The sequence below is a fragment of the Parambassis ranga genome, chromosome 10 (genome assembly GCF_900634625.1).
Source record: "Parambassis ranga chromosome 10, fParRan2.1, whole genome shotgun sequence".
NCBI classification, from domain to species: Eukaryota; Metazoa; Chordata; class Actinopteri; family Ambassidae; genus Parambassis; species Parambassis ranga.
Window position 1 is genome coordinate 16842685 of NC_041031.1, and position 18669 is coordinate 16861353.

Genomic DNA, 18669 nt, shown 5'->3' on the forward strand with positions numbered 1-18669 from the left:
AATTTGTGCAGCTGCAAGTTGGGCTTCACCCCACACTTTTGCTAGGTTTTACAAGTTGGATGTTACAGTTCCAACCCTGGCACATTCAGTTCTTGGGGTAGGGTTTTCACGGGGTACAACCCACTCTTCGTGAGGCCCCTCTGGGACAGTTGTCATTTTTACAGGCATGTCTGGCAATCCGGGAGTCAGTATTTCTCCCATAGTGAGACACGAAACGAATGCTATGAAAGAGAACTGGAGGTTATGGCTATAACCATGGTTCTCTGATTAGCATGAGTGAGTGTCTCACCAGACCACCCTCCTTGCTATGGAAGCGAGGAAGAGGTGAGCTTGTTTGAATGGCGACTGAAGCTATGTCAGCCTATTATATAGGAGGAGGGCGGTCCCTCCTGACATAGACGTCACTGATACCAGCCCCAAGGGCTGGTGTAGTGTAATTAAAGCTTCTGTCGGGATCACGCAGGGGGCGTTCTCCCATAGTGAGACACTCACTCATGCTAATCAGAGAACCATGGTTATAGCCATAACCTCCAGATCACTTTATTACTGAAAGCCTTCATTGTCAATGAGGGTTTAGAAGTGAAGATCTTTGGACTGAGGTATTGTCTACTTGTTGAGAGTTAGCTGGGAGTTTGAATGAGGATACACAGCTTAAGTGGAGTATTTGCTACTGTTCTACTACTGTTCAACTACTGTTGTTTTTTGTAGAGCTTCCACATACTTCACCTTCACTTCACTTACCAGTAGTCTGCATATTGTGTAAATCAGGCTTTTTCTCTCCTGAGAAAGCCATGAAGTGTGCACTTTATCTAAACTTTCTGCACTCACGGTTGATTTTGACCCTTTTTTTCCTTTGAAAACATTTCAAACACTACTAAATTTGTCAGCAACGCATTCCTCACATTACTGAATCGGAGATTGTTGAAGAAGTGTCCTTAGCTGGTTAAATGGCCTGGGTCCCTTTAGGTTTTGCAGGTTGCTGTCCAGAGAGTAGCAGCCCTGCTGTGTAATGACTTGTGCAGCTTCAGCCTTCTTCTCAATTGGGGATGATGTCTCATGCCTATTCTGTGAAAAGTTTTTTGAATTAGTGACTACTTCTGTGTTGTTGCTGTGTGTCCTTGGCCAGCAAAGGACTGAAGTCCACTTGCCTCGGTTACTATTCGGACAGATAGAGCCTTGACTAACACAACAGAGAGAGATAAGGTTGTCTAACAGTTATTGTGTCTTAAAGTTATAACTTGGAATCTCTGTGGTCTGCTTTGAAGGGCATCTAGCTGCTGCGTCTGAAGAACTTTGTTATACTTCAGTTAACTGATTTTCATAATGTAAGATTGGTCCACAATGCTTTTTGTAAATGTACCTGTCTTATTTTAAAAGTTGATAAAATAGAGAACTACACAATTTCAAGGCTAAAGAGTAAAATTGTGTATTCTTTATTCTTTTAATTCAAACACAAATGACACAAACCTTCTGTTGAGAAGTGATTTGAAAAGAATAAAGAATTAACAGCACAGAATTTTCAACAGGTTGAAAAGTGCTATTGCGATACAAACCCTAAAGAGACTTTTATGCCACTCTATATACTCAACTCTATATTCAACCTTAAAATTTAGCTCAAACACATCCTACAACGCACCCCGGGGTTGTGTTAAGTGTTTGCACTATCTGTGTTTTTTTTCTTATCCTTCAAATTGACATTTCACATATTCTCTACATTTCACATCTTATTAATTTCCCATAGAAATACCCCTGCCAGTACAGAGAAAGAATGTGAAATCGTGGTGGGCAGGCGTGTGTGACACAGTCCTGTGGTTGGTAACATAGCATTTGCAAAATCTAGATTGTAATGAGGAGAGTTTTTATCTCCCCCTTGGCCTAATAACTGTTTTCAGTCAGATAAAAGCTAAACCAGGCTGCCTCTTCTACATCCAGCCAATGGTGAGAGAGAAAAAGATGAATCATGTAAGTGTTCACACGGATAAGAAAGGGACTGAAAGGGATTTATTGCAAAAATCGACCTCTAGGGTCTCTAGGGTTTTTTTTCCTCAAGAAAAATAATGTATCGGAGTAGATTTCCTTTTATGACTATGATGGAGAATAATGTCTGAAACATAATGGTTTGTCTGTGTGAAAAAATAACATAAGACTGAAGAAATTAAATCTTTCATCCGGAATAGCATCAGACTGTGGTTCATTGTACTGAATGTAGTGAATAATTCAATATGATTTCATATAGGATTTGTCATTTTACGTCATCTTTTACCAAGTAAATACTTACGTGTTATGTCTTTATTGAACCAATCAGACGATGAGCTCAGCTTACACTGAAAGCACGTAATTATTGGCAGCTTGCTGTTCTTAGACTGCCTCAAAAAATGGTTCTTTCATCTTGACTGTGCATTGCAGGAGAGCAGCAGGCGTCTCTTTTCTCCAGATAAATGAGCTAGCTTATTACTTCCCAAACTGCCTATTAGCACAGCTCACTTTGTGGGGAACCGGCAGTCCTGGGTTGAACACAGTAACGATGATTTTGACTAGCAGGTTCAAGCACATGTGGTGCTGTTTTTTGCAGCATGTTTTACTTATTTTTTTTGTGCATTACCTTGCCTAAACCACCACCTCAAATGTAGGTCGGTTTAACAGTAAACAATTGACAATTAGCACATCTTGTAATCAAAGTGAATTTGATGTTGTAAATTGAATCAAAGTGCAGTGCTTTTACATTCATTACTGTCAAACAAACAGTATCCGCTGGATATATAGTAAAGTCCACGGTGTAATGCAGAGCGAGTGTAAATGTGCTGGAAGTGTGTGTATTGCTGCCAATAGGAAGTAGTACTGTGTAAGCACAGTGTAGCAACATATCCCTGTGGAGATTATACACAAGAATCCATTTACTTCAAGCAGGAGCTGCCACCGATTGCGCATAGAGCCAGTGTTTGTTTTTCTCTGATCGTAGTCCACCATTACAGCATTGGCTGAGGAAAACAAACAGTACAGTTGGTTTTATATTATTATCACCACTGTAAGAATCCATTATTTTAAAGCAAGTATTAACCAAACTATGCACACTCTTTGTTGCAGTGATGATGGATTTTATATCAAACTGAATTAAATCATACATGCATTGTGCATTTCTATAAGTCACCAAGGTAAGAATTTCCTGTCTAATAACTGTCCTGCTGATATTTCTTCACAGGGTGGACTAAGGAACAGCAAGCATGAGTGTACTCTGTCATCCCAAGAATATGTCCACGAACTGCGATCTGGGATCACAGAAGAGAAGCTGCTCAATTGCCTGGAATCCCTCAGAGTCTCTCTTACCAGTAACCCTGTCAGGTTAGTAACTGAAGCTTATTTTCACTAACTGCAAAATGTTCCTTGTGCCGGAGGAAGTTTCTTTTTTAAAGTACAAACTTTTTTTTTGAATGCTTCTTGTTCTGTGCACACTGATTAGGTCGAAAATCAGAAGAAAGCACACTGATTTTTTTTTTCTTTTCTTCCTCACAACATAATGAGCCGATCTGTTTTGATATAAAGTACATGTAAAAATACATATCTTTGTTACTTTTTTAGTTAGGCTTCTCTTTTAGCATTGCTAGTACCACATATTTGTACATACAGCAGACATACACAGTTAAAAAAATACTACATAAACTCAGCAGTGATGATTGACACTTAATTTTGTGTTTAACAAAAAGTATTTTGAAAGCTTAGGAAAAAAAAAGTATGATATTCCATAGAGGGATCAAATGATCAAAGGAATAGTAAGGATATACTTGACATTGATCTAAAAAAAAAAAAACTGAAACTGTGGCGTCAGTCTTCCCGAACATACTGAAAATGTCTTTAGTGTTCACTGGCAAGTACAGAAAAATCACAACAGTCACACTGAGCGTTAAAGCAGACGGACAACACAAGGTGTATGATACACATTTTTAACTGTGTAAAGTAAAAATGAATCTAAAGAGTTTAAAGATGAAAGCATATAAAATCAATGCCTTGGATATGTGCATAAATGGATTATGTTCATGCATTTGTTTTGGCAAATCATACAAATAATGTCAAGTCTGTAATAGAAGGGAAACTAAAACTAACTAAACTAAAATGCTCCTTTTATTTATTCTACTAAAAACTTATTTAAACAAATCCCATTCTCTTCTGAGCTCTGCCTGGCTTTCTTGAGTCATTTATTACGAGGCCTCACTGATTTTCTAGCCTTGTCTCTACTTGTTATCCACATTCTCTGCCTTCTGTCCTGCAAACCAAATCTTCAATTTTAATTTCATCCCATTAGTGCAACAGAACCCTTAGTGACAGCAGACCATCTAAATTATTTACCAGCCCACTGTTGAGGAGATGTTTCTTAATGTGAACCACTGAGCGGTGCATATTAAATGGTCATTGGATAAGTGGAATACATTTTTATGTTGACCTTGCCTGCAGAGAAAGGACCTGCCAGCATAGCCTCAGAGAAGGCTTGATTTGATCTGTTAGGTTATACCAGCATTACTGCTCCATCTCTGCAAGAACCAGTTTGCAAATAAAGACTGCAGAGTTTTAAGCTATTGATAAAATGATACACATTAAGCAATCCTTTTACTCCTTTATTATGGGGGATGCTATTCATAGAAAGAAAGGGTCTGTTTTATCTGACATGTTAAATCCCTGTTTAAAGATATTAGTTTGGAACATAATACAGTCAATACAGCCAGATGATGTGCTGATCACAAATGCACATTATATATTATATTCATGTATAGCATGTGATATGGCATAAATGAATAGCTAAATAATTATCCCTTGAGTAATGGGAGAGATCAGTGTCCAAAATCTCCAGCAAGCTGTGGGGAGTCAAGTCAGCCTTTCCACTCAGAAAGGCCAACTGGTGCTGAGGGGGTCCAGCTGAGGCCAGGCTTGCCCTGTGGGTGTTTTTAAATGGCTAAACCTTTGACCAGCTTTGAGGGACCTACAGTTTATGAAGGAGTTGCCTCCCACGGATGGCTAGGCCCATCCAGGGAGTCACCTTCGGGTGTGTGTGTGTGTGCCGAGGAGGACTGTTAGTGTTGACTAACACCGGTCCCCTGCTCCTCTTTACGCCTCTTATCATTTCTCTCCTGGGGTAAAGGGACTGATTATTTTCTTGAAGCATGGAGAAGGTTACTTCTTATTAATATGAATGTGCTTAATTGTTATGGATCACAACACACCAGGAGTCTACATTTGACTCCACTATGTTAATGTAACCTTTGTACGGTATATCGGTATATTATGATATACTGGAATTTACTGTGAAGTCGATCTAAAAGCAATACATCCATGGTTATTTTTAGTCAAACCTCAGAATTATGATAAGCTGAAAGTTTTCTGAAAAGTCTTATTATATTTGTTGTTTGATTTGTGTTATAATGTACAATCTTCTATAAACCAAGCACTATATTGATGTGAAGTGTAGGGCGGCATTGCTGCTTCTTTCTGAAATCTAAAAGGATATCCACAATCCTCACTTCAAAGACTGTGTATCTGTGTATCAGTGAACCTCATAGAAAGTGCAATAAACAGAAAAACTAAAACCATATCTTGTGTGACCGCACGCCAGGACCGGCTCTGAGGGACTGTCTCATGCTCAGTTTGTACTTGGGAGGTTTGCGGTTTCAATCTTTGGATTTAGGCCACCTCTGTTGTGTCTCGCTTTTCATGTGTTTTCCATCAGACTTTAAGATATGAGCCTGTCGATTCTGAAGCAATAGATTACATGATCAATAATCTTGATGTGGGGTGATTTCTTATATAAAGCCCACACTCGCTGTCTCCTTTTTAATTGTTTCTGTTTATGTAACTTGAGGAAGATTAATGCCATTTTGATAAATACAAACTTCTTTTTTCCTTCATTACTGCATATACAAAAAACCAACTTGTGGTCTGGACTTTTATTTATAATTGGTGTGATTTTTAAATCAAACTCAGCAGTTTGCTTCATTTAACATAAAACTTAATACTGTGTGGTGGAATGAAAGTCTCACCATCAAAGTGTTGTTGTTCTTCACAGTGAGTGCTTACCACTGCTTTTTGTTTTTCCTCTGGTGTTTGGGCAGCCTTCTAATTTGCTCCCAGAGGCCTGTGTTTGTCTAATAGTTTAATTGGCTGGGCTGCGCACCTGTTTGGCAGCACAGGTGGCCACAGGGCCATTGTGCTGTGGGCCTTATCTCCCAGGCAGTCCCACACAGGTGTGTGGCATGCAGCCTTTGCAGATCCACCCACAGATGGCATTGCCTGGAGCATCCGCTGCCTTCTCTGTTTCCACTCTCTTCTCCTCAGCTGCCATGTTTTCCACTTCTCTTTCTGTCAGAATTTCCCCCAGCCAATTATTTATCCTCTGCTTCATTCTACCCTTTTAATTTTGTCATTTGGATACTCGCTTCTTAATTTAGAAGTGTCAGATTGACTAGCCACTTCTCATTAATTTCTTAATCCACTGACATGATGTGAGATGCCAAGTTACAGAAAATTACAACCCTCTTATTCTCATTTTGTGAGGGAGAAATCCTGGGATGTTTCAGACCAACCATCTTTTCTTACTCATTTCACAGCTTCTTCCTCTGTTTTGCACACAAGGGAACAATATTAATATCCATTCAAATGTATGAATAAATTTAATATCCAAATAAGCAAACAATATTCCTTGTAATGTAAAAAACAAAAATCTTTTTTTTTTTTTTTTCGCATGACCTGGCATAGCCTACTTATATTTGTTGTTATTATTCTAAGTAACAGAGTAAAGCTCCCAGTGATCTAACCCAGCTGCTGCTACATTAATAGACTCTTTAATATAAAAAGCAGGCGAGAGGTTTTAGCAGTTTTTGACACTAGAGTATACGTCTGCTTCTCTGGCTTTCTTCAGTTCCTAGTGTTTAGCCCTCCACATTACACTATGATTCTGTCAAAACCCAGCAGTGATTTCCATATTAGACCTTCTAGGTCTCAGATCCCTAAGACATATTTAAAGTGAAATTGAACTGGGCTCCTTACTTTTTATTATCTGAAATATTCACTGTACAAGTCAGACATTTTCTCCTGAGCATTTTCTTGTGGGGTCTTTTTGCGGAGGCGGAACTTTTGCTGACACTAGAGTTTCTCTCTGTGTCTGTATACTCAAGGTGTAGGTTGTTGTGATGATCTTGCTGCTCTGCCGCACAGGGTGTCTGAATCAGACTCACCAGCTTTTCTCAGTTGAATGCGTGTAGCTGAGCACTGAGGTGTACATGGACCGGTAGTAATAGGCTTTTTACGAGCGGTGGAGTTACTAGGCCTGCTGACATTAAGTCGCCTGTCCTGTCGACTGTCAGTCCTAACACTCAGTATGATAAAGCATTTAACAATGCACTGAGACTCACTGATAATTTTTGCCAAGTACAGAGGTGGTGCTCTCAAAGAATTAAGATTCCCCAATTTCCTCTTTTATTAGCCCTTATTCTGCACACTAATATCCACTAAAATCTTATCTTTTTTTAGTTGGAATGGATAGTCTGCAGTCATTCCTGGGTCAAATGACTCTGAAACAGTCAGGGTTTCTTGTTGTCCCCAAGGGCCAATCTGTAGAGCTAGAAACACTAGGACACTTCCATCAGCAATTTGCCATCTCAGCATCAGATTACTACAGTCTCTGTTGAAGCAGCACACAAACATCGTTCAGTTGGCATTGAATTTGAAGAAGAAGAGAATGAAGGCTTCAACGCTGATTTCTATTGTTTACTAAGAAACTACAGTGATTTACATGATTTTAGTGTAAAGGGGTAAAACAATTTTTAGTTCAGTTACTATTAGAGATGTCCCAATCAGGTTTTTTTTTTGCCCTTGAGTCCGAGTCCAAATCATTTGATTTTGAGTATCTGCCGATACCGAGTCCCGATCTGATACTTTTAGGGTTCTCTACAAAGGCAAATAGCAAGTCACTCGTTGCAGTCATTTGTGTAATCCTGCACCTTTGCGCCACATAAATGATACTGCAATGACTTTGCCTGTTATTGCAAGCAAAACTGTGGATTTGCACATGTGCTCTGCTTCGCCAAACTGCCCACCATGCATTGCCGCCAACTTTAAATGCTTCAGCCTTCCCAAGCTAAGACATTTCACACACGCAGCGGCTTATCGAGGTCTCAAACCCAGGACCGCTCGCACCAAAGGCAATCAGGACATCCCTAGTTACCATAGTGTATTTATATTTATAAGTTTAAACAATGTATTAATGTTCTTCATTAATACATTTTACATGTGTGGGAAGAGCTGGTACAGTAAAAACCCAGACAATTATAAATTTGTCAAACATGCCACTCCCTTGGCATTAAAGTTTTAAAAGTAGTAGCACTAACTGGCGCTCTCATATACCCGACTTCCTCCTTGGCCTCCTCTGTGTACAGCAGCCAATTAACACCAGCACAAAGGAGCATATCCATCTGTCCTTCTGCTGTTGTGGAACAAATATGAGCATCTAAATGTCTCACAGGTTGTGCGTACCCTCTTAGCAGCTTAGGCCAAAAATCTTGTCTGGCACAGGCACAAAGTGTGAATAGCGGCTTTCAGCTCAACAGCAATGAGTTAACAATACACTAATGAATGATACTTGTACGAGGGTTGCGATATAGTAGACATCAATGAAGCGGCTCTGTCAGGCACACATGGATCGTTCACAGAGATTAATAACCGTTTCATGTCTGTCATTTTTGATGTGGGAATACTGCAGTGAATCATCTATAATTGATCTTCTATATTCACTTTCCTGGATAGAGCTTTTGTAATCTTAATCAGACTTCATGTCAGTTTGATTTTTTTTTTTTTAAATATATCATTAAAAAACAGGTGTCCTCAGTGCAGTTCATAAGAGGGAGCTACCTCAGGACACACGGCAGGCTGATGCTTTTGAACTTCCTGGATCAAGCACCATTTCTTTTCTTCCCATCACTTTGTAGAATAAGGGGGAAAGAGTCTAGCAATTTAATTCCCTGCCATCACGATCAAGCATTACCATCCTCCAGGAAAGGATGAGGATGGAAGGCGGAGAATATACAAGTTACCCAAAAACTGAACATGTTAGAGCCGCAAAATAAGTTGTGACTGTTTCACAGCCAAAAAAATAAATAAAAAACACACTAGAAGTGGAGGCTTTTCAGCGTGATAATTTTCTTTGCTGTGAGCATCTCTCTAGTGTTATTACTTCCACTCTCAACCACTCTCCAAAACTCAAAATGTGCTTTATCATTTGTCAAGGAGAAACACTATTAAAACATTTGGAAATTACATAAATGCTTAGTAGAGCTCTGTAAGGTAAGACTTGTCTAATCTTTATTTTTCTTTTCAGAATAAATTTTCATTCATTAGCGGATTCATTTTGTCTTTGAGGATGCGACAGTCACTCTTGTTTTAGAACAGTAAAGGAGTTTTATTTGACTGCTAAATGTGGCATGAATGTTACCGGACGTGACAAGCAGTCAGAAACGAGCTAAGTTACTAGTTTTTACCCTTGCGGCTGACTTCACAGTTGATGTTTGCCCTTCTTCCTCAGAGGCAGTGAAAATGATTTTGGAGACATAAATGTCCTCAGTGTCTGAGTATATTTTAAGAGTGATGCCTATTTCATTTTATGACACCATCTGTTAACCTCCAAGATAGCCATATCTGTTACAGCCCCAGAGTGATGCATACATAATTCAGAGTATCTGATTTGAATTTTATATTGATTTAGTTGAATTATTTCACTCCAGTATAGGAAATAACCGGCACACATACAGTAGGCAATAAATGTCATATAAATCTCTAATTATTGTCCTTTTTAGTATTTCTCATTATCTGTGCTTTCTAGGCAATGGAAATACCACAGGACAGTTGATGTTTTTATAATTTGAGAATATTTATGACACAAAATATGTTTTAATTTCCAGACAAAAAACGTTGTCATCCAATGTGTTCAAAAGTCTTAAAGTGACTCATAGTTGCTTCTGATACCCAGAAATAAAATAATTATTCACTTTTCTGAAGAAAAGTCAGCCTGTCTGCTCCAGAATTTAGGAAAACTGCAGACCTGTGCTGATGTTTTACCATCTCACCTTCACAGATATCAAATAATAGCACAAGTTGTGGCGCACACACTGGGAGGTGAGCACTGACACTTTGCAAATACAGCTAGCTTAAAAGCTGGCAAAAATGACTTTAAAAATAGATTCAGTTCTTTCAAGTGCTTGCCATTGCACTTCTGTCTCCTCCTTGAAACTGATACTTAAATTGTGCCAAACAAGAGCCATTCCAGTTTCTGCAGCAGGTTCTGTTTCTGCTGTAAAGATTATCATTTAACATAGGAGTCTTTGGGGACTGAGCCTCAAGTGGTTCATAGTGGAACTGCAGAGTTTGGCACCTTTGTTTTGGCTTCACATGCTTACATGTGTGTCACTGTTACTGTAGTCAGTCATCCTTTGATTTATATGCTATTTATAAAAGTCCTATTTATCAGTTTTTTTCCCAGTAATATTGACAGTGACACACAAAAAAAACAAGTATCAGCCAGGGTTATATGTAACTTGAGGATTTATAACTGCCAGAAATAATGGACTCTGGGTTGTAAAATATTTGCTCATTTGCCCAGAATACTGCTTGTACTGTTGGTTTGTGTCTACTTTCAGTGTGGGTTGTTGTAGGAATCCACAGTGTTGTTCAGGGGATAATTAGAAATTTCAAGAGTGTTTTGCACTCTGTGGGGGGTCATCTCACAGTATCCAGGGAGCATGGTGTGCTGTCAGCTGTCAGCGCTTAATAGTTGATTTATCTCTGATAGAGACTTTCCAGTCTCTCATGCTCCTTTCATATTCACATGCACACGAGCACCTTCAGTTCCACATTCATTTATGTACTAGATTCTCAGTCTTTGTTAAAGCCACCTTTTGGTATCAAGCTGAGACTCAAATACCATTAGAAGTGCAAAGTGCTCTTTTTGAGTACTGCTCTGTTCCTGTTCCTGTGCTTGCTTGGCTACACCACAAATCACATTTGTGGAGTGCTGACTCCAGATATATTGTCCTCAGACTGTTGCTTGCTTTAACACCAATATCAAACAACAGTACCACCCCAGTTGGTTCTGTTAATGGTTCCTCTGCAGAAATAAGCTGCAGAAAAAAACAACTGCTTTTTCATACAGTCAACACAGCTATTAAATATTCTCCTCAGTGATGTATTATATTTAAGGACTGTGCCAGCCAGCAGGAGCTAAAAGACCTGAGATATTATCAGGACAGCTAAGTGGGATGACAGCATGGATGGAGAGAGCACATGTTAGCTGGAGTCACTTAAACATATCCGGTGCTTGTTGTTTTCTTTCAGGGACAGCACAGGTCAGTGATTTCGGCTCTATTTGTATGTATAAATGCTTGATGCTTGATGCACCGCGTGTCCATTATACTTGGTGCTTTTCCTTGGCAGTTTTTCTTGGTTCTACCTTTTCCATCGACAATCTCTTTAATATTTAACTCACATCTGTGTGAGGTGAAGGTTTCTGTGAATAAGGGTCAACAAAACAACAGGAAAAAACACAGAAAAAGGAAAGTATTGGTCAAAACAAAAGTGTGTGTGTTTTATTAGGGTGAAAGGTTTCAAGGTTTTGCAAATACTGCGCAGGCGAGGCATTCACACTGTTTTACATCATGAAATTGCATTTTTCAGATTAGCAGGGCATATTTGGAGACGTGTGAGTGTGACATGTTCATTCTATACCAATGTCAGAAAACATCACCTCTTACAAGTGAAGTGAAAAACACTGATTAATTTGTAGCAGCAGTGCTTGTAAAAGGGATTGTGGGGTTCATTAAAGTAGGGTTTTATCCGCAGTCACTGTATTACCTACAGTAAATGGTGGTGGAAACAGTATAGTAGCAGGGAGCCAGGTAATGCTGTAGTAAAACAGGGCTAAATGTATGTTGAGTTGTTTAGAATAATATAACTAATTTTCAAAAGCAATGTTTCTACCGTCCTGATACTTACGGTGGGTTGTTGGACTAATGCTTTGTGGCTTGTGTGCTTTGACTCCTCTATTCTGCTTTCTTATTTGTCTGTGGTAGATTTAATGTGAGTTATGGCTCCAAGCCTTCGTCAAAAACACTGCCTGATGACAAGGATACATAGAGATGATACTATGGTGTATATTTTCGTGGATATTTTTTCACCTTCACAGCCCTTTTACTTTCTCCTGGTGACCCATCCACAGAAGTTCATGCTTGGCTTTCATATCGGCTAGTGGCAGCCAGTGGAAAATGGACAGGTGTAAAGACCCGAGAGACTTTGAGAAGGCCAAAACATTATGGCCAGACAACTGGGTTGGATCATGTCCCTAAAGACCAGGCTTATGTTTTGCTCCCAGACAGCAGTGGTGAGCATCTTCTAACAGTGGTCTGGAGAGGGACCAATCTCGATCCGGCAACAGGGTGTTGGGGGGGATGCGGTGTAACAGGCGGCTCCATCTGCTTCCGAGGCCTTGATGCCAGATACCATGGGGTACCTTCAGAGGTCTTGTAGAGTCCATTCCTCAGCAGGCTGGGCCTGGTTTGGCATAATGTGAAGGACCAACAGGGTCATAATATGTTGTCACATAAGTGTGCGCTAGAGTTCACTGTATAGATGCAAACATGCTAATGACATGAGGTTTTTAAACAGATACATACAAACTAAAATATTGAATAAAATGTTTTGCGCTTAGATATTTATGGAATGAATTATTCCACAGGATGCAATGAACATGAACTATACTTAATATTTTATATCTAATATCGGTCATGTGATATGCCCTGTACATTATGGTTCTTCAAGCTGGCTATTAAATTGATCAGAGTGTAATGTAGCTCCATGTTTGGCAGGGTAAATCACTAAGCAGGCAGTGGAGGTGCTTGGTTTCATGCTGTGTTCTTCAGACCTGTTTGCTCTTTGGTGCTTAAGGCCTGACTTGGAATTCTGTAGCACCAAATAGGTCAGTAGTCCCACAGAAGGACAGTTGTACGACTCGATATGTAATACAATATAACATATATTACACTTGCACAGGAGCTTTCAGTAACAAAACTCCCCACCTATCCCTGATAAAATAATAAAACTGGTCTATAGATTGTAATCAATACACACACAAGCAATCTAAGCATGAGACCGGTGATCAGTCTAACAGAAAGGGTGCGACAGTGTCTGCTCACTGCCTCTGCCAAGTCACTGTAAAATGCGATATGCACAAATATTTTCATCAAGCAAGAACATTTCCCTGAGGAGATGGTTTTAATGCTCAACACATTTTATGTTCCTATCTCTACACACTTTGCTTTGAAGTGTGGCCCTCAGTCACAGCCACACTACATACATGTGTTCTGATGACTGAGACATTGAACAGACCACCGATGTCATTGACGTCATGTGTGCTGTAGTGTTTCAGAGAAGGACCTTGAAATATAGTCTGAAAGGCGTTGTGTCAAATGTCTGGATGATGGCGCCAGCAGGTGATTGATAGTCATGGCGTTTATTTAAAGCAGGCTCACTAGAGTATAGCATATGGATAAAAATATACTCACTCATATCTTCTAGTGATGGCCTAGTGCCTTACAGCACAGTGGTCTTAGGATTCTCCTCCTGTGTTTGCCTACATGTCCTGTGATGAATTGTGACCTCTCTGGAGTGTATCCTTCTCCTGATGAAATCGGGTGTGCTCCAGACCCCTGTGATTGGAGACAATATAAGCAGTATAGAAATTGGCTGGATGTATGGATGGCTGCAGTAATTTCTCATGCATAACTACATTTTATCTTATGGCAGCAAAAGTCAAAAAGGCAGAAATGGCTTTTGCTCTTTTGGGAAACAGATGTTTCTTGACAGGCAGTCATGTCCCTGCATGACATTTAGTTTTTTGTTTTTTTTGGTACAGCAATCCAGACCAATGTCTGCGACATAATGGACTGAATTGACTCCGATGTAGCCGCTCTTGAGTGGAGACATCTTGCCAGTAAACATCTTGTTTACTTTGAAACAGGATAAAAATGTGAGAAAGCCTAAGCATACATTTTATAGTAGTTAAAACGACTACAGCAGAAATAACTGAAAATATCTAAAATAAGAAATTGCTTCCCTAAGACCGACCATGAATTTTTCATTTTGCCTGAGGAATATACATGATTGCAGAAAGTAACACAATTTGGTGGCACTTAACTAGAGGATTATAGCCATCAATATTAGATGAACAAGTTCTCCCCCAAGTTAATGAAATCCTTGGATGTATGCCCACATTAGGAGAAGAGGCTGATCAGGGAAGGGTTGATCTCTTGTTGAAGTAACTTATGTTTGACCAAAGCTACCGTACCACTGATAATAATGTTTGTAATGCTTTTAAACTGATTTAGTTTTATGTTTTTTAAGAGATGGACGTGTAGAAACAGACGGGCAGGCCAGCAGCCTGTTCCAGCACCTTATTGCACTTCTACAAGTATTATGCTGCTAGTTTATTTGTGTTAGTAATATTATTCTGTCCATTGAGGCAGTTTTTCTGATGAACAGAGAGGGACTGTTTCATTGCCTCAGGACAAACACTATAGAAGTCCCATCTCTCATTTTCTTTGTGGTAACTTTGGGGACATTTAGAAGGCAAGCTGTAGAGGACCTAAGGGTATACGTGAGGGGACAGAAAATGATGGACAGTCTGGGATGTAGGGATGACTCAAAACATTTAGTGCCTTAAAAACCTTGAGGAGGACGACGTTATGTTGCAACCTGCAGCAAGGCATACATTTTTGATGAAAAAATCACTGCACAAACACTCCCAGTCCCTCCTTTCATTTCTGTCTTTCCTGTTTCAGTTGCACAGAGAAACCAAAAACAGTACACACTTTCCACAAACATCTGTTGCACAATTTTCAATTTACATTCTTATTTAACAAGTGATGTATTAGTAAAGCTTCATAAGCATGTTTTGTGAATGAATTGTTTGGTGAAATTTTGGCTCCCCCTGACTGCTGCATCAATCCGGTCTAGGCACAGTAGCAGTACAAGTTTCCCTGGTCTATAACCTCATTTCCAAAGATAACAGATTTCTCTTAGTCTGTTTGGATCATCAGAATCAAGTGCACCCTCTTATATCATCATTTTAAGTTCTCCCCTCTCATCTCCTTGTGAAACCAGATGCATTATTCATTTAGTTTAATGCAGCTCATATTTTGCAGTTTACCCTGAAAATAACAAACTGTTTCAGTCCCAAACTAAATTTTAAAGCTGGCTGTAGTATCATAAGCCCTGAAAGCGCCTTAACAAACAGAATCCAAGAATAGTAAGCCCAGAGTCATAATTAGTAAATTAACTAATAAGATTAGATAAGTAATAACATTATTCAAAATTTAATTAAAGCATGAAACCAACACATCATGCATTTACACCTTGTTTCCTAAAATAACCTTTAACACACAAACTGTATATTGTGTTAAAGGAGAGGACAAAGTATTTTTTAAACAACAGCCCATGTCACAGTTTCACTGTGTAATGAACAAAATGTCTCTTCACAAACATTGGTTCCATCTCTCCATTGACCGACATTACCATCATCACTAAGGAATTGTGCCCGCTCAGCCATGTCGCCTCCTCTCCTTCTTTGTTGCCTTTAATTTACTCCTACCACCACCTCTGTATCACTAATATATACAACTGTGCATTGTTATTCTCCTGTAAACTGAGCCAGTTTGTTCTCTTTCATGGCCTTCAGCATGTACAATGCAGACGCTAGAAGGAAACATTCAAATTGGAACACAGACACTTATAAACATCTTGATTTTTTTGTTTTTATTAAGAAAACAGATCATCATTATACACCACAGTAAATATTAATAACGTGTAAATTGGCTCTGCTTGTCTTCTAATGAAATTTGAGTAACGGTAGGTGGGGCGTTGTTGTGCGTGCTAATTTAGTCACAGATCAAAGAAATGCCTCACCTCAACTTCACTGGTTGCCTCCGGCTAATGCATCTCATCCCTAATTGAGGGCCTCTTCTGACTCACTGAGTCAATACAAATGGCTTTAATACTCAAACCATTATTATTTCAAATCATTGTCAAAAAGGCGGGATAAATCATTGACTTATGCCCCCGTTAATGTCAGAAAATTACCCCATGCATTTTGCGTTATTGACAGTCAGGGGCCTGAAAACAAGTGATGCTAATGACATAATCTGGCTGTGACCACGCTGTCCCCTCCCACCCTCTCTTCTTCTCCTGGCTTAGACAAACGGGCTCATCTGCACTGGATCATTTGCTGTCTCCTGATACGCTGTGGTTTATAGCCAATTATCTCTCACGATCCATTATCGATTACAGTGTTATCTTTCTTGCATTGCTTAATCTTTTGGCACAGTAACATAGCAGCTCACAGGGGGGGGTTGGATACAAACTGCTTAGTGATAGGAACACTAGTTAAGACGGATGGGTGTTCATTTGCTTGTAAATGGGTACAATTTAAATCCAAACTGATTTAGACTGTATTCGGTATCAGTGAGAGGGCACGCTGCTTTTTGATTTGTAGCACTCCTTGTCAAGAATTAAAAACCACAACAACAGTTAATTTATCCAGTTAAGTGTTAAACCTCTAATATTAGTCTGAGTGACTGATTTCCTCTGAGGCTAATGTTGTTTGTGCTTGCTTCCTTCTGCTATTCACCATTGGCTTACACTGAACCACAAGAGCAATAACAAATATGACTGAATATTGAGTGATTTGATTTTGTGTGTTTGTGTGTGTGTTTTGTTTATAGTTGGGTTAATAACTTCGGCCATGAGGGTCTCGGCCTTCTTCTGGATGCTCTGGAGAAGCTGCTGGACAAAAAACAGTGAGTTGACTCATACGCCATCACATGTTCACCTCAGCACCAGAGTCTGTTCATGAGATGACTGTATTTTTGTTCTTGTTTGATTTTCCAGGCAAGAGAATATTGATAAACGGAACCAGCATAAACTCATCCAGTGCTTGAAAGCTTTCATGAACAACAAGGTTTGTATGAAGTGACAGAAATACAACGAATAAATAAATGTTTCCTACATTATAGTACCTTTATATTAAACATGGTAGAAAAGCTAAGGTGGCCGGAATTCAAAGCCTGATTTGAATCTGGACCCCTGACAAGCCCAGGGATAATGGGACGGCAAAGTGAAGCTAATTTTACCATTTCCAGCCTACAGTCTCCGATCTTTTAATTATCCTTTTCGGGAAGGTCTGGCTCATTTCTCAGAAGTGGCACACATTTCAAGGATAGATGAACTATTGATACTGCTTCTCTTAGAGTTAATCCCCACACGTGGTCATCTCAACCCATTGCTTCAGTTGTGGGGAGACTAAAAGGTACTGGAGACTATAAGTATTTTTCCCTATAGTCCTGTCCTGAATTGAATTAATTCATCATCCTCTCCATTTTCTCCCATGGCCTCGTTGTCCCTCCTTAAAAGAAAATTAAGGCTAACTATAATTTACGTACATTAGAGCTTTTTTGTGTAATTCATTTTTTACTCCGAGTGAAAGTTCTCCATGAATGCAAATGCTCTCATTAATTTATACCCAATGGGCCCTTTTCTCTGTCATACATCCTCTGTGTCTCACAGTATGGGCTGCAAAGGATCCTGGGAGATGAACGGAGCTTGTTGCTGTTGGCTCGAGCGATTGACCCCAAACAAACCAACATGATGACAGAGATCGTGAAAATCCTCTCTGCTTTCTGCATTATTGGAGAGGAAAACATGTAAGTGGAAGTTTAATCACTTGTCACACTCAGTCGTACATTATAGATGGTGTATTCACCGATTTTGAAGCAAGACAATGAGTTTGTCTCAGTTTACGAGTCAGTGCATAAAATTGAAGATTTGGCTTTTGACAATAAATAATAAAATTGCACTTGTTAAATATGATGAAAAAACCTACATTCAAGAAAACAAAAACTCTGTAAAAAAAGATAAAATCCACAGGTATTTCAGAGACAAAATCCCAAACTGGGAAATTTCATTGTTGCAGCAGCAATGTATAGACACAGCATAGTATACATCAATCAAAAAAGATAAAATATACAAAATAAATTACACAAATAAAGTTACTGAATATTAGAAATAAAATTACATAGCTTTTTCTTATATTTAAACCATGTAAAAATTTAAGATATTTAGACAAAAAAATCAAATTTAAACTTAGTTTTTTTTTTTTTTATATAAACTTTCAGATTCTCTCCTTTAAACTACTGATTTTCAACCAAATCAAAAAGGCCGAAAACACTGCGTGTAATCTTGAAAGGCCTATGTCTGCTTATAGCACGACAATGACAGAAACAATGACAGTCAGCGCAAACAACTTCACATTCCATTCTTGTCAGCGAATTGAGACGTCCTTTGCTTGTTCAAGCATATTAATCCTCTGTGTCCTCTGGTTCCCCTCTGTGGAAGAAGCATCATCAAGTGCAATTCAAATGACTTTTTCTTAGTCAATTATAATCTATGATGTTAATTGGGCTGCAGTTTTAGCTATCCAATAAGTCTTGGCTGGATAGTTACCTCTGCAGTTAGAGGCTACGGTGTTAACCCATAGTACTGTAGAATGCAAGGCCACACAGATTGCATCTGATACATTAAAAATACATTACTTCT

At 39.1% G+C, this 18669-nt stretch overlaps 1 protein-coding gene across 5 annotated transcripts in view; it reads left to right on the forward strand.

Moving 5' to 3' along the window:
- Positions 1-18669, forward strand: part of diaph2 (diaphanous-related formin 2) — a 327687-nt gene that overhangs the window by 86474 nt on the left and 222544 nt on the right. For all 5 annotated transcript variants that reach the window (XM_028415521.1, XM_028415525.1, XM_028415523.1 and 2 more), the window contains 4 exons: positions 3200-3339; positions 16800-16874; positions 16966-17035; positions 17641-17777. In XM_028415521.1, the coding sequence (XP_028271322.1) occupies positions 3200-3339; positions 16800-16874; positions 16966-17035; positions 17641-17777 (422 nt within the window). The remainder of the gene's footprint in view (positions 1-3199; positions 3340-16799; positions 16875-16965; positions 17036-17640; positions 17778-18669) is intronic.